The sequence below is a fragment of the Tursiops truncatus genome, chromosome 16 (assembly GCF_011762595.2).
Source record: "Tursiops truncatus isolate mTurTru1 chromosome 16, mTurTru1.mat.Y, whole genome shotgun sequence".
NCBI classification, from domain to species: domain Eukaryota; kingdom Metazoa; phylum Chordata; class Mammalia; order Artiodactyla; family Delphinidae; genus Tursiops; species Tursiops truncatus.
The window spans coordinates 61,931,002-61,947,708 of NC_047049.1; the positions used below are offsets into that span (position 1 = coordinate 61,931,002).

Below are 16,707 nucleotides of genomic sequence, written 5' to 3' on the forward strand. Positions count from 1 at the left end.
GCATCTATCTGCATGTTTAAACAGAGTGGGTGATTCTCATAGAATTGATGGACGTCAGAGTCATGGGGAGGAAGGCTGAAATGGAGGGAGCAGGGGTAGTGCCGAGAAAGGGTGTAGGGACGGGGCACAGGAAGCAGAGAAGGCTTTCCAGATTTGGTGGCCCGAAGCTGATTTCTGCTGGGGAGGGTGGACAGGCTAAGAGAGAGGAAGGGTTGAAGGAGGCCTGCGGGTTAGGGAATGCCTAGGTTGGTGTGGCTGGAACGTAGAAAAAGACCAGGCTGAGCAACAAGCGATATCTCGGGAGCATCCCAGGGGCATTGAATGTCTTCAGCAAGGGAGGTCTTGATTGGGTTGGCAGTTTTGAGAAACTGTTCTACCTGCCAAGTGGAGGGTAGGGGGAAGGGACCAGAATGGAGGAGGGGCAACTGATAGCACACTGTGGCAAGGATCTGCAGGAGGGCTGAGGGTGGGAGTAAGACGGTGGCAGGAGCTGGGGGGCGGGGAGGGGGGGTGGGCAGACAATGGGGAATATCAAGGAGGCTGAGTCCGTAGGTCATGGTGCCTGGTGGACAGGGTGGGGGTGAGGGAGAGGGCGGAAGCAGCGTCAAGTTTCTAGTCTTGGTAGTGGGTGGTACAGCCTGCTTTTCCCTGAGGCTGAGGATACAAGAGAAATGAGCTGGTTCAAGAGGAAAATGGGGAATTTCATTTCGGACCCAGTAAAATCCAGGTAGAGAAGGAGGTGTAATTGGAGCAGATGTGAGGCCCAGGGGGGCAGGACACAGTGATGAGCTTCCTCCGGATCACTGATTCCATAAATCCTGAGTGTCTGGCATTTGAGTATCGGGCCTGTGCCCCATGCCCTCCGCACCAGCCACGCTGAGTTGTCCATCATTTCCATTGCACAGACAGCTTTTCTGCCCCATGTGTTAGCACCTGCTGCTCCCTGGTCTGGGTTGCCCTCCTGCCCTCTAAAAATCAAGCCCCACTCCTCCTTCAAGACCGAGATCCAATGATGCCTCCTCTGGGAAGCCCTCAGGGCTTGCTACTCCTTTCTTTTTTGCTTCTGACTCTCCTTGGGTGCTTTTTACATTCTATACTTTATTTGTGGGCATCTCTCCTGGAAGATGAGGACCATTTCTCGTTCCAGTTTGCGACTTATCGAAAACCTATCACAGAGTCTGGCCCAGAGCAAAGGGTAAGCACCTTTTTATTGATAGATAAACCCAGGTGTACTGATGCCTAGCTCCAGCACCTTTTTATTGGATAGCAACACCTCTCTGGTGGATGCAGCCGGCCGTTGAGAATGTACGTGGAAATGAACAGACTGTCACCAACCCTGTCGCCACCTTCACCATCACAGTAAACATCAGTGGACAATACTCGGGGTCCTGTGTCAGGTTGCTTCACATTCATTATCTCATTTAATCCTTATCAAAATCCATAGGCTAAGTCTCCTCATCACCCTCGTTGTATACATCAAAGCTGTCCAGCAGGATGTTCTGCCACGATGGAAATGTTCTACGTCTGTGCTGTGCAGCACAACTGCCACGAGCCACACGAGCACTTGACATAAGGCTGGGGTGACCCAGGAGCCGAATTCCAAACTTTAATTTTAATTAGTTTAAACATAGTCACATGTGGCTAGGGGCAGTCGTAATGGACATTTCAGCGTAAACGAAAACAGACTGAAGGGGTTGTGTAACTTGCCCACGACCCCACAGCTGGCAAGTGATAAAGGCAGGACTTGTACCCAGGGTTGTCTGGCCCCAAACCCATGCTTTGAGCCACCAGGCTTTAACTCCATCTCCTTTTCTCAGCCCCAGATTGTGGGTGTGGTTGGGAGGAGCTTTGCATCATCACACCAGCTCCAGTGCAGGCTGGTGGCCTCTGTGACCGACCACCAGTCGAATCCTCTGACGGTTTGTGCAGTGTGACTGCCCTGTGTGAGACTCTGGGCCTCCCCGGGGCCCTCCACTCCTGCTGTGACAGTGAGTGCTGGAGGAGATGATCCCACATCCCCCAGCACTCACATCCCACGAACCACGATTTCTTTGCAGGAGGCCTTTGGTCACAGGCTCCGCAGCTGGAGAATATAAACAGTTTACTCTCACTGCATTTCTGCAGCCCAGGCAATGGGGAAGATTTAACCTTGCTTAGTCCTGGCACCGACTTCCAATGTTTGCAGACCTGAGGCCTGTGAGAGCCACTGCTCCGGTGTAAATGGCGCTGGCCAATCACTGCGGCCCCTGTCTGAAACCCCCGCACAGTAGGGCCTGGAAGGAGCAAACCATGAGTGATGCAGTCCTTGCCCCCTGGCTGCTGCTGGGGACACTGGTCCCCTGGCAACACACTGGGGTTAGCACCTGGGCACCCACAGCCCGCTGTGACTGCTGGAGACAAGAGGGTAGAGACCGCGGTGCAGTGGAAAGCCAGCATTCGGGGTGGGGATAATGTTAGTGCCCAAAGCAGCACGGGCAGATGAATGCTCAGGAGGTGGGAGGGGAGAGGGGAAGAGAATCCTTAGAGGCGTGTTGACCTCAGCGGGGCGGGGGTACAGAATATGGATGTCACATAGGGACTGGGTGTGAGGACACCCAGGTTCTGGTCCCTGCTCTGTACAGAAGTCAGTCTGAGCTTTCCAATGCACCAATCGGATTAGGTCATGGCTCTGCTCAGCACCCTTCGGTGGCTCCCCATTGCTCTCAAGATAAAGGCAAAAACCTTAACATGGTCCACGAGCCATGTTCCAGCTCCTGCCGACCTTCCAAATCTCGCCTTATGCCACTCTGCCCCCGAGCTCCCTGCTCTGGCCATGCAGCGCCTCCAGTTCCTCATTCTTGCCACCCTCTTTCCCACCTCAGTGTCCTTGCACATGCTCGTCCCTTTGCCTGGAATGAACCCTCTCCCTCCCCTCTTTGCCTGGTCAATTTCTGCTCCTCAAGTGTCACTTCCTTGGGGAACCTTCCTGGACCTCCCTGACACTGAGGACTCTTTCTAGCTTGTCATGAAAGCCTGTACTCCCTTTGGTAGGACCGGTCACCACTGCAATTGTACATTTGCTAGTGCGATCCATGGAGGTGCCTCCCTCACTAGACGGTAAGTTCTGGGACTTACTTTGCACACCCTCGGGTCCCCTGCACCTAGGAAAGTCCTGGCACGGAGCAGGTGCTAGGCAACACAAGTTGAATGCATGCACGGATGAATGTCCGAAAGGATGCTATTGTGATTGTGTGCAAGGCAATTCTGTTCTCTGGGCCTGATACCTTAAATGATGGTTTGTAGAGTATTTACTCCATGCCAGGTGCTGGGGAGGGCACAGAGCTGGCTGTGCAGAGGGAGACAGACATTTAAACAGGCCATGATGATGCAGTGGGATAAGGGTCTGCTTGGAGGACCAGCAGGCTGTGAGGAAGCTTTTAGCAGAAGCATTCGGTGGGAAAGGGGCTGGAAGTCGGGGAGGACTCCCCGGATGGGGATTACAACTGAGGCCCAATCCGAAGGGTAAGAGAGAGTTAACAGGCAAAGATGGAACAAGGGTGTTCCTGGCAGAGGGCAGAGCGAGGGGAAGAGAGCCCTAGCGAGGCTGCAAGGTGGGCGGGGGGCAGTGGGGAGAGATGGGGCCAGATGGGGACCGAGCTGGACTTTGTCGTGAAGGCGCTGGCGCCACTGCGGGCTTTCTGGCAGATGGACGACAGAGGAGTGTCCTCCTGTGTAAAAGGAGAGGACTGAGTGGGGCAGAGTCTGGGGCCCCTCCAGCTCTGGCGCCCGGGCGGGTACGAAGCTAGATTAGGAAGGTTCCTGACTCCATTGCCAGCACAAGCCTCAAGGGACTGGTTTCCTCCCTGACGTCAGCTTAAAGGTCACACAGATCCCAGGTTTCCTCTCCAGAGCCATTTAGGGTTCTGCATTTTGTCCTTTTCCCCAGATCCCTTTGGGATCCCGTGACATTCCCAGCCTGGACCACCTCGAGGGGTAAGCAGTCCCCTGAGCTCCTGAATCACTGTGAGAAGTAGGACTTCCTTAATTTGTCCTAAACTTACCTCGCTCATGTTTCAAAGGGGGCCTATCATCCTCGCCTGTCCGGAGTCAATGCTGAAGGAAATACACCAGGAGCTGTGCGGTGGGAAGGGGAACTCAGGACATCTTTACCCTGGGGGCCCTTTGCATCATCACATCAGCCAACAAGCTGTATGTCCACAACCATGCAGACAGGCCCGTCTCTCCCTCTCCCCAAACCCAGGCCCCTCTCTGCACCTAACAAACCGGGCATGAGCTTATGAACTGGAAGTGAAACTAGGCCATTCAACCAACTTCTCACTCTAGCCAACAGATGCCACAGCTGGGGGGCGTGTAAATAATAGGGCCACTAAGTAACCGGCGCCTTCACTGCCGCTGACTATCCCTTCAGCTTCTTCTTCCAGGCCTGATGCCATGCCTCCAGGAACCTGGCACCTTGGGCTGCAGCCATGCTCCAGCCCCATGCCCTGCACAGCCCAGCCAGGCAATGGCTCCAGCCAAAAAGCTCTCAGTCTTGCCTGGCTTCTCTCTTTCTCTCCCCGCCGCAGGCAGCCCAGCAGCAAGGCCTGCCAATGTTACCTCCAAAACATAGCCAAAGCCTCTCCACTTTTCCAATCTCCTCTGTCACCGCTGCCTGGACACCCACAGCAGGATCTTCTCTTCCTACCTCAGCACCCTGCCTCTGTAGTCCATTCTCTGTCAACCCAAGAAGAAGGTAAATTGTACTCTGAGTGCGTGGCTCCCCTTTTAAAACCCTCCAGTGGCTTCCTGGTTCATGAATGATGAAATTTACAAACCCCACAGGCCAGAGTCATGCAAGGCACCTCAGGGCTGCCAGCACGACCTCTCTCCCTTTCACTCACTCCATCAGGCCACTCTGACCTTCTTTCTCTTCTTCAGTCACGCCAAGCTCATTTCTACCTCAGGGCCTTTGCACACGCTGTTCCTGCTGACTGGAATGCTCACACCCCATCCTCTGATATAATCCGTCAATTAATTAATTAGTTAATTTAATAGATACTTTTATAGTGCTTTGTTCTATGCCAGGCTTAGTCTAAGCACTTTTCAAGTTCTGAATCATTTGTTAACTCTTCACAAGGTAGGGTCCCTCTTGTCAGTTCAAATGTCACCTTCTCATGGAGGCCTTCCCTGACCCACCTTCAAACAGATACCATTGCCCACCCCCCCAGGCTCCATGGAAAATAGGCCTTTGATTCATTTTCATCATAATAATCAATGGATATTTTCTTATTTATTTCTTTATATGCTTATTAGCTCTCTCTTTTAGACTGGAAGCCCCAGGAGGACAAGGCCTGTCAGTCAACTTGACCCTTATATCCCTAGAGCCTAGCACAGTGCCTGCCCCTGAGAATGAATGAATGAAGGGGTCACCTGCCCCGGAGAGGCTTCTAAGACCACCACACTCTCTAAATGCCACAGCTGGCATGTACACATCGCAGGATATAAGTGGTGAAATGATTCTTGTGGACACTGCTTAGGGCCCAATCAGGAGATGAGCTTCTAGAAGGCGGGGACAAGATCTTGCTTGTCTTTGTGTAAATTATGAAAATAGCAACTGGTATGTTTGCAGCAAATGGCAATTCACTTTAGAACTTTCAAAGGAGCTGCATACACATGAACTCACTGAGAGACTCACTCAGTGAGACTGTCATAGCTCCATTTTATAGACGCGGGAGCCGAGGCCCAGAGAGTCAGGGCTACACCGTGTTCACAAGAGCCAGGACTCAGGGCAGATCTGAAGCCTTTACAAATGTTGTATCCACCTGAGTGCCCGGTGCTCTGTATACAGCAGGGGCTCAGTGGAGATTTGCTGCAGCCAACAGGCAGCTGTTCAAACAGATTCCTCTGGAAGGGCTGGTCCCAGGGCAGTGGTGTTTCAGAGGCTCAGGAGGAGAGGCAATGTGGGCAGTCAAAAGAGTACTGGGTGGGTGTTCAGGAGAGGTGAGTAACAGCAGCTCGGTACCATTTAGTAGGCACCTCCCCTGTGCCCGGCACTGTGCCAAGGGCTTTACCTACATCTCAGTGCCCACAGCAGTGCAATGAGATAGATGGTATCATTATCCCCATTTTACAGATGAGAAAGCTGAGGCTCAGAGAGGTTAAGTCACTTGCCCAGTAACTGTAACATAGTCAAATCCTAGAACTCAGCCAGCAGACAATCTCACCACTCATTAGTCCAGATACTTCCACACATGGCTGAAGGAACCTCCTGCCTTCTCTGGGTCTTAGACTCTGTCTATAAAGCCTGACTTCAAACTAGATCCTGTCTAGGCCTGTCCAGCTCTGACACGAGTCTGGGAGGGATGAGAGGATGTGTGGCCCCTTGCAACATGAGGAAAGGGCTGCCTGGATGCCCTGGAGCAGGGGCAGACCTTGCCCTGCCCAGGACTTGGTGGATGGAGTGCCCAGGGGCAAGCAGTCCACAGGGCCCTGGTCTCCTTTGCTGGCTGGATGACAAGGACTGGATCATACGGGAATGGAGAAGGGCTGGGGGATCTCGGAGCTTCCCAAGACCAAGAGAGTGACTCATCATACCACAGGGGTTGTCAAGGTGAGCAAATGCTGTGAGTACATCCAGCCCTCTCACACAGCTGCTAAAGTGAACATCAGAAAGGGGTCCCCAGCCTGAGCTTCCTCTGGATAATAACATCTCATTGTTCCTTCTCTGTATGTCTCTTTCTTTCTTTCCTTTTTTTTTTTTTTAAGCAGAATCTTGGAGTTGTTGTTCTATAGAAACACGATCCTACTGCCTTAGGTGTCCACCTTACAAGGAGATGGGCAGAGAGGATGGAGAAGAAGTGAGAGTCAAGGCTGATTTCTAATTCGCAAGGAACCTACTGCCCTCCGCAGAAGCAAGACGGGGGAGTGACACATGCCCCCGGGGAGGAGTCGAGAAGACTGGATCTGGATTCATCCCTGGAAATAGTTGTGTGGTGGGTGGTGGCTTCAGGGGCCAATCAGCTTTAGGGACATGACAGCATCTTTTGTTCTGGCAGGAAGGACAGGCTGTCTAATGGACAGATGAATCCGGAACCAGATACCCAGCTTGGCGGGAGCTCCTGGCCTCAGGACACATTACGGTGTTGGCCGACACTGGCCACTGGGCAACTTTACAGTCCTTCGCCTTGCCTCAGTTTCCACAGAAGTTCTCTCTCCCTGTGGCCCCAGGTGTGCCTCTGGGGACCCGTTTGGAGGACAAGACATGGCGGAGAGAGCACGGCCGCTCCCCATCTGGCTGCGTAGATTGGGGCAAGTTCCTTTCTTCCTCCTAGAGCCTCATTTTCCCCAACTACAAAGTGAACAGGTTGGATGACACCGGTGGATTCTGAGTCCTGCTCCTAGAGCATCGAGCTACCTGGAGGGGTCACCAGTGGGACACCCCGATCCCACCTGTGGGGCTCTGCCCCTGTGTTTACATGACAGGTAAAGTTTGGATTGCAGGGAAGTTTCCTTCAAAGAAAGGGTTTGCCACTGCCTCCCTGCCCAAGGTGGCCTCTGACGATGTCCCTTTGGTGTCGAGGTCTGGATTTGGCAGCTGTAAGGAGGAGATGTGCCCCCCTCCATCCCTGCAGGAACCCCCTCTTCCGTACCTGGTCAGGATCCAGAATTAGGCCGATCTCACCCCATACCTTACAGGCTCTGCACTCCCCTCGCTCAATGCCCAGCTTGCCCTCCTGTTCCTTCCTCAGCTAAGCTGGGGAGCACTTGGCAGATGCCAGGATTATAATTGTAAGAGTTGGGAGCCGGATTCTGCTAGGGTTGTTGAACAGACTTTCCAGACTCAAGGGCACATGATTTCAAAAGAATAACATGATTAAAAAAAAACTCCGTGAACTTCCAGCGTTGTTTCTCAGAGTCAGCGTCCATTCAGTCCAGTAAGTCATCTGATCCTTCCTCAACCCCACTCCCTGAGGTAAAAACAGAACATCACGTTCCGGTCAACACCTCTGGGCACCAATCAGCAAAGAGCGAAGCAGCCGGGGTGATGCTGTCAAGTACCGGGAACTATAGCGACACGGAGACCAGCCAATCGCAGCCAGTGCCGGCGCCATGACTGGGTGAGGCCATGGCAATGGCCCTGCGGCCAGTGTCCAGACTCACGAGCGCCTGAGGGAGAGGAGAGGCTCATTCAAGGAGGACAGGCACCAGCTTCTAAGCCTGAAGGGCCACGAAGAGGATGTTCCGGCTGCCGAAGCCCTCAGGCCCTAGGTGTCTGGGAGGGAGCCTGGAGGCACGGCTGGGACAGCCCCCCACGCCAACATGCTGGGAGCCCACGGCCCCCTGCTCTGTCCCGCTGCCCCCCAAGGTCTGGGAGCTGCCCTGGCCTCCTCACCGTGCGCCAGGCGGCCCCGTGACTGTGCGCAGAGCTGTGTGGAGAGCTGGCGTCCACTCAGCCACCCACGCCTGCTGGGCCCGGCGCCACGCCAGGCGGTCATGCATTTCCTCCCCACTTGGGCTGGCTGAAGCGGCAGGCCGCACTGCTGGAGCCCTCTGCCCGCTCGACCCTCATTCCAGGCCCCACGAGCCTCCCCAGGGTCTCCACCAGGCGGAGGCGTTCGCCTGCCAAGGGATGCGGTGCCAGGGGCGCCAGACCAGCCGCCCCCGGTTCCTCTCGCTGCACGCCCCGCCCACTGGAGACATTCCCACTTGCCTTGCCTGCCATACCTGCCTCGCCGATGGCAAAGGCCAGAGGGGCCGGGAAGGAGCGCCAGGCTGCAGAGGAGTTCGCGAAGCGAGCTGGAAAGAACGAGCAGGCAGGCCCAGGGCCAGCCCTGCTGCCACTCAGCCACTGCAGGGCCAGACGCTTTTGGAATCCTCTCCTCTCTCCCTCCCCTACTCCCGCCGACCTCTGCCACACCCCCTCGTGCAGAGCTGGGGGGCTCTCCTGCTTCTCACCGAGGAGCCTGGTGCAGCTGAGCTACTGGGTCTCTTCTGACCCCCCTGGGCTAGGGCCTTAGGTACAAATGCCAGCTGTGCAGGCCACCGTCAACAGCATCGGTCCCCGCCCTGCTTGTGGCCCACCTCACAAAGGTGACCCCAAGACTACAGCTGGACTGCCTCACGCAGAGCACCCGCCTGCCCCCCCTGCAGGGCTGCCCCCACCGGAGCCCTTGGTCTCCGCAGCAGCTGCTGCTTTACCTGTGCATCCCTTCACCTGAACTGTGAGCCCCTCTGAGTCTCCTGAGGACAGGGCATGGCACACAGCCAGTGTTTGTTGAGTGAGTGAGTGAGTGAAAGTGACAGAGACAGAGGGAGGGAGAGCGAGTCTGCATTCTGACACTGCTCTGGTTTGCTCCGAGTCAGACTTCTTGGGTTAAAATAATTCTGGCTCCAGCACACGCTAGTTCTGTGACCTTGGCCACATTACATAACCTCTCTGGGCCTCGGTCTTCTCATTTGTAAAAAGGAGGTAATAATAGTAACTGCCACATAAAGTAATTACGAGGATTAAATGAGATAATGTGATGAAGCGCTTATAACAGAGCCCGGCACAGAGTAAGCCCTCGATACATGTTGTTACCATTATTAATTAATGTCCTCCAGCCTTATCTGACACCACCTCCCTGGACAAGCATTATGGCCATTGCCAAGTCCTCAGTTTGCTCTCGGGGAGCACTCTGGTGGCTGGAGAATGTACACTAGAAGCAAGGAACTTCTGACGTTTCAGGGCTTGTTTCAGGTCCCCACCCTGCCACTTCCTAACCCTGTATCCTTGAGCGAAGTGCTCTGAGCTTCAGAGTCCTCATCTAGAAAACATGGTCATGTGAGTCTTAACCTCAGAGAGAGGCTGGGAGGAAGAAGTGAGGTGTACGAGGTATGAAGTGGGCAGTCAGACTAGCTGCTGTCAGAGACCATCCAAGCCGCCTTGATGGTGGACAGCAATCTGCCGGAGAGTAGCTGAGAGGCTGGCTGGGCTGTGACAAGGAGTGGGGCTCCAGCAAGGGCGTGCGCGGCAGGGTGGCTCCAGGAAGAACTGAGGGATGTGTCCACATGTCCAGCGTGCCCTACCTTCTAGCCTCTCGTAAGGGCCATGGCCCTTCCGGTTTACCGCCCCTTTCCTGCAAAGCAGCACCTGGCATTCCTTTAGCATCACTGTGGTAGAAACTTCTCTTGGGACGGTTAAGTGGCCTTTCCGATGCTCAAAAGCAAGGCATAGCGAGCTGGGGTTCCCCCTGAGGGCTCCCACCCCACCGCAAATGCTGCCATCACCTCTTTGAGGGCAGGCATGCAGCTCACCCGCTTCGCAACCTGCAGCGCAGAGCCCCGTGTCCTGTATAAAGGTATCCAGAATTTAAGTCAGTGTTGGAATGACTTAGCCACCAGCAGGGCAGAGAGGGAAGTGGGAGGGAGCGAACACCTTCTGCGGCTTCAACCACATTCCCGTGTTGCCTTCAGTGCGTGATGTGCATTCTCTTCCAGGACCTTCCAGGACCTCACTTTGCAACTGGGCAAAAGCCTTTTCCACTCAACAACATCATCATCATCATCATCATCATCACGGCAATGGACAATCGTCAAGAGCCAAGTTTGTGTCAGGCCCCATGTTGAGCCCAATAAGGTGGGTACTATCATTATTCCCATTTTATCTGAGGTCAAGAGAGTAACTCATCCACAGTCCCACGACTAATAGGGGTAGAATGGGATTTCTGGGACTTGACCCCGGGGATGATGGAATTCAGAGCCCACACCTGCAGGCGCTGGGTTAGCCTGATTCTCGAGGGCAGGTCAACTGGGAACCATGGCTACTGAAGCCGGGCAATTGCTTCTCCCTACAGAAAGCACAGCCCTGCCCAGGGTCATCCTCCTGTAACGCGGAAGACAGAGATATGAAAACAGATCCTGGGACTTCCCTGGTGGCACAGTGGTTAAGAATCCACCTGCCAATGCAGGTGACACGGGTTTGAGCCCTGGTCTGGGAAGATCCCACATGCTGCAGAGCAACTAAGCCCATGCGCCACAATTACTGAGCCTGCGCTCTAGAGCCTGCAAGCCACAACTACTGAGCCCGTGTGCCACAACTACTGAAGCCCGCGTGCCTAAGAGCCCGTGCTCTGCAACAAGAGAAGCCATCACAGTGAGAAGCCCGCGCACCGCAACGAAGAGTAGCTCCTGCTCGCCGCAACTAGAGAAAGCCCGCGCGCAACGAAGACCCAATGCAGCCAAAAATAAATAAACAAATAAATTTAAAAACATGCCTCTTATTAAAAAAAAAAAGCAAATCCTGACAAAGACTCTGGATAATAGATACATAACATTTCATTGAATATTCATCTCTATTAGGTGGGCCCTAGTACCTTCAATTTATAGTGGTGGAGACCGATGCTCAGAAAAGATAAGGACCTTGCAGGGCTGTCAGCCCTCAATGCCTGGATGCTCCCAGGGCCACCAGCTGTGCCTGGGAGAGTCACGGGAGACGTCTCAGAGGTGGTGACACTGAGGAAGGGCAAGGGGGCAGCACAGCAACCAGGGGGGATTGGGTGCTAGAGTCCAGCTGAATAAGGCTTGGCCCCCTAGACATGGGTCCAGGTAGGGCTGGCACTATTGCTGCCAGAGGTGGCAAAGGCCCCACACATGGGACTTAAGCTCCAAGCGGTGGCACGTCCTCGTTGGTGGAGAACGCCAATTAGGTATTACAGAGTCAGGCCCAAAGCTTCCTTCAACATCTTCTAATCCAACAGTATCTTCTAATCAAACTTATGATTAAAAATGTTTAATCTTGAAATGTTGTAGGTATTCAAAAAGGTTTAACATGATGTGCCACTGAGTAATAAAAAGGAATGACATACGGGCACATGCTACAATATGGACGAACCCTGAGGACATTACACTAGATCCAGAGAAAGGAAAATAGATTAGTGGCTCTCTGGGGCTGGGAAGGTTGGGGTCGTGGAGGATGACTGCTAAAGGGTACGGGGTTTCTTTTTGAGGTGATAAAAATGTTCTAAAATTGACTATGGTGAGGGTTGCACATCTCTGTGAATATACTAGAAACCACTGAATTGTATACTTTAAATAGATGAATTGTATATGTGAATTATATCTTTAAAAAGGTTTACAAAAAAATATAATGAACCTGGCATACCCACCATCCAGCTTAATCGTTACCAATACAGCCAACCCCCCAGGACCCCAATCTCTACCTCCTCCTCCCCCCCTCCACTGAGTTTGATGTTCATCACTCCTCTCCCATGCATTTCTTTACATACTTATTACTTATGCATATACTCCCTGAGCAATGCATCGTGTTGTTTTATATGTCTCTAATTTTACATAAATGAATTATATTGTAAATATTCTCTTCTCATTTGCTTTCTCCTTCAATAGGATGAGATTAATCTATGGCATTGCTTGGTCTGGAGGTCAAGTACATCCATGCTCACTGTGTAAGGTATTTCACCGATGAAAGTACTGCAATTTGTGTCTCCACTCTGCTACTGACAAACATTTAGGTTTTCTTTTCCTTTTGTCAGTAGCACACACAGTGCAGAGGTGGACACCCTTCCCTCTCTTAAGCACGTGGGAGTGTTTCTCTAGGATGTGGCTGGGAGGGGGGCAGCTCTCCACACTTGACCAGATTCTGCCAAATTGTTCTTCAAAGGCGTTGAGCTCTCTTTACCAGCGAGGAAACTGAGGCCCAGAGAGAGGGCAGTGACCTGCTCAGAGTCCTCAGGGTCTGGGACCGTTTCCCAGTCCCGGGCCCTTCCGGGCACAGCACACTGCCTGTCCGGAACCCTCCATTTCCTTATTTTTATTTTCTCTACAAATCGCTGCGACCACCCGCGTGGGTGTTATCAGAGCCGATCTAGGAGAAACACATTATCAGCTACGTCCAGGAGGGCTGGGGATCTGGAAGTGCTTTCCAGAGGAAATGGGGAAGAAATTAACTTTAGAGAATTCCCCAGGCGGCTCTAAAACTCCAAGCTGAGGGCCTTGAGAGGAGAGGTGCTTCCAGGGGCAGACGGGGGCAGTGTTTTCTTTGGGGGCGGCACCTAGCTCCCAGCTCTATGGCCTTTCCCATGCCTGTTCCCTGACCCTCCCCTTTCCATGAGGGCCGGAGGCTTCCTTACAGTCAGGTCTCCTCTCCAAAGGCAACAGCCAGCTCCTCTTCTGGGGAAAGCTGGGGCTGAAATGGGCCATAAAGGCTCCAGGACGTGCCTTCATCTGGAGCCCAGGGTGCAAACTTTATTGACTAGTTGTCTGATTTCTAAAGCACAAGGTCCCCGCTCTGGTTTGACTGTGGCTCCCTTCACCTACAGCCTCTCCATCCAAATGCCATCAGATGACCAGCAGCATGGGTGTCACCAGGGAGCCTGCTGGGCATGCAGAAGGGAGAATGGCAGGAGGGAGACTTGGGGGGTGGGCAGATCACATTAGGGACTTGGGCCTTTATACTAAGGGTGATAGAAAGCGCTGAAGTGCTTTTTTTTTTTTTTTTTTTTTTTGCGGTACGCGGGCCTCTCACTGCTGTGGCCTCTCCCGTTGCAGAGCACAGGCTCCGCACGCGCAGGCTCAGTGGCCATGGCTCACGGGCCCAGCCGCTCCGCGGCATGTGGGATCTTCCCGGACTGGGGCACGAACCCACGTCTCCTGCATCGGCAGGCAGACTCTCAACCACCGCGCCACCAGGGAAACCCATGAAGTGCTTTAACTAGGGTTATGCATTAAGTTTAAAAAGACCATTCTGGCTTCGGGGTGAAGGGGTATTGGAAGAGGCCAGTTAGGGGCTATTGCAGCGAGTAAGGTGAGAGATGGTGGCAGCCTGACAAGGGTGATGGTCGTGGAGATGGAGGGAATCGGTGGAGTGGGATCCTGAGACTCAGTGGTGAAGGGGATGGGAGGGAAAAGGTGGTGTCCAGGCTGATGCCCAGGTTCCAGCCCAGGTGGGCTGACGGCACCATTCCCCAGGACTGGGAATATTGGGAAAGGGCCAGGTGTGGGGGAAAGACACTGACTTCAGCCATGTGCCTTTTGAGGATGGATGGCCGGTAACCCACCCAGGGGGAGATGTCAAGAAGGCTGCCTGGTAGGGTTTGCAGGCGGGGAAGGTTCTCCCTGGCTGGAAACCCACAAAGGCTCCTCTCACTATTTAAGTGCCTCATACTGAGGTTTGCTGTCAAGCACCTGTAGAACCTACATCAAATCATTAACGATGATGGCCAAGGAGAAACCTTCGCAGGTATATACGTCTAGGTCTGTTTTCACTTCTCATTTGAAGACAGATTACTTGTCGCAGGCCGTGGTTTTGCCTGGATTATGCATTGAGCACACACCAGGCATTATGTTAACACAGTAACCAAACAGCAGAACTACGCTGGGAGAGAAGGACAGAAGGAACTGCGGGGGGATGCTGTAGCAGGCCAGGAGGGGTGAAGAGTTCATGAGGTAGAAACAGAGAACAAAGATACCAGAACAGCATGAGTGGATGCGAACAGGTAAGACACTAGCGTACAGGCAGGGCGGGTGAGCAGCCCAATTTTACTGAAGGAAAAGGAGTACAGCACGGTAGAATATTGGTCAGAGACTAAGCTAGAGAGATAAGGTGGGCTTATCATTGGGGTAGGGGGTGTATATAAGCACTAGGGAGCCATGGATGCTTTTTGAGCAGAGGAGTGGAACTGATGGAGCATAGGAGGTGCGGGAGAAGGGGACACTGATGCTGCCACAATGGGTTGCAGCCTGAGCATCTGGGAGGTCAGATGGGTCTGCAAAGGACTGCAAAGTCAGGAGAAGGAGGTGGGACGGGAGAGGGGGGAACAAAGCTGACACAGCATGTGAAAGCAGAACAAGGGAGAGTCTGACTTGAATAGGAGGGTCTCTTCCCAGACTGGTCCTCAGGGATGTGTTTTAAGGAATAGCCAAGAATGACTCAGAATTAACCCATCAATTATTTACACGTAAAGCAGTGTTTCTGAGGTACCTGAAAACAGTATTTCTTTAGTTTAAACGTCCTCCCTAAAACAACCACCAGCCCCGCAATCCTTTTCTTCACCCATGGCACCAAAGGATACTTTGGTCTGCATTCTCCCTTTTTCTGTGTTAGCCAAGTCTGAAATAAGGAGAGCCACAAAGGAAGTGGGGCTACGGATCTGCTCTACTGCAGCCCAGTTTGGGATGGACGCTCTGGCCATAGGCTCTGCCCTTGTAAACACCATGAGACTGTTGGGGGTGAAATCTGGTGCCAGGACAAACAGGGCCATGCTAGACAAAGGAAGGACTTCAGGACATGTGGACACCAGCTCTCACCACCTACGGAAAATAACCAAGCCCGAGAGGCAGTTCCAACCTCAACACAAATAGCAGGGCATGAGAAAATAAAGCTCTGTTCACAGAATCACAGACTTTGTTGCTGGAGGGGGTTTCTCTGCCCTCTAAGCCATCCTTCACGTCATTCCTAGTTATTGCTCTAGAATAGGTATTGGATCAGGTCACACTGCCGCTTCCCCAAACCTCTCTGACACCACGTCATCTCCTGTGGGGTAACGGAGCCAGGGCACAGGCATAGCAGCCCGTTAACTCCTATCATATCAGACATCATTAAGCAATTGCCACATTTTCTGATGAGCCTGGCTGCAGCCGCAGAATCTCAGCAAAGCCTTGCAGGCGGCCATTGCCAAAACACTACCACTCTCAGGATGACAACCGCTTGCCCCCCACTGAACAGAGACAGCCAGATCTCCTCAGCCTGTCCCTTTGCTGTCTTTGTCCACCCATATTTTCCATCACTACTTCTATGCTCCAGCTGCCTTCAACTGCTTGCCATTCCTAAACAGACCTGCCTTCTTCTCACTCTCTGAGCCTCTGTCCGTGTCGTGATTCAGCCTGGAATGCCCTCTATGCAGAGTTCCTCGGTATCTGTTCTCCTACCTCCCATAACAATAAAGTTGTATCTGGGCATACAGCCACCCAGCAAAAAACACTGCCTGGCCTCCCTTGGACCTGGGGGGTAACCATGTGCTAAGTGCTGGTCAATGGGCTCCGAGCAGAAGTCATGCATGTTTTATTTTTCTTTCCAAGTTTTGCACTTAAGGGTTTGGGCATATACTCCCCTGGGCCCCTCCCCTTTTACACTGGCCATTTGATGGTGAGAAGAGAGCAGCTGCCAGGGGCCCAGAGATGGAAGCCACATGATGAAGATGGCAGGGCCAGCCTCCCAGCCTGGACCACTGTCCTCTGGCCTGCTAAGGAAGAGACCTTCCCCTTTACCTTGTTGGAATCCCTGTGTTTGGTGGGGGTGGCGGGTGGGGTGGGGTGTCTCTGGTTTTGGGGGCAGCTGAGTCTATAACTATATGCCTTCCCACCTGCTTCCTGTTCCTTACAGCCACCCTCCAGTGCCACCTCCTCAGTGAAGTCTTCCCAGAGTCCCAGGCTCCTCTGGGATCCGCCGCACTTCGTGTACACCTCACGTTGGCAGTCCTAAACCACAGGATGGCTACTGCCCCTCCCACTAGCCTGGCTGAAGGCATCTTCTCTCCTCTCCATCCATCCTGTGGACCAGTGCTGGCGATGGCACTCATGCCCAAACCTGACCACATCACCCCCTTGCCTTCGCTCTTGCAGTCCAGACCTCTTGGCTTGGTGGTCAGCACATGACTCTGGCCTATTCTTCACCTTAGAGATGAGGCCCAGCTTGTGAGGGGATCTGCTCCAGCGGCTCAGCTGGTCACGGCT

At 53.3% G+C, this 16,707-nt stretch overlaps 1 protein-coding gene across 2 annotated transcripts in view; it reads right to left on the reverse strand.

Moving 5' to 3' along the window:
- LOC101317944 (protein FAM241B) overlaps positions 1-16,707 on the reverse strand; it is a 286,912-nt gene that overhangs the window by 104,233 nt on the left and 165,972 nt on the right. Inside the window, exon 3 of one of the 2 annotated variants that reach the window (XM_073793709.1) lies at positions 7,831-7,946. The exons of the other annotated variant lie outside the window; for it this stretch is intronic. Within the exon in view, the coding sequence (XP_073649810.1) occupies positions 7,906-7,946 (41 nt within the window). The 3' untranslated portion in view covers positions 7,831-7,905. Of the gene's footprint in view, positions 1-7,830; positions 7,947-16,707 lie in introns of those variants that run through there. 2 annotated transcript variants of the gene reach the window in all.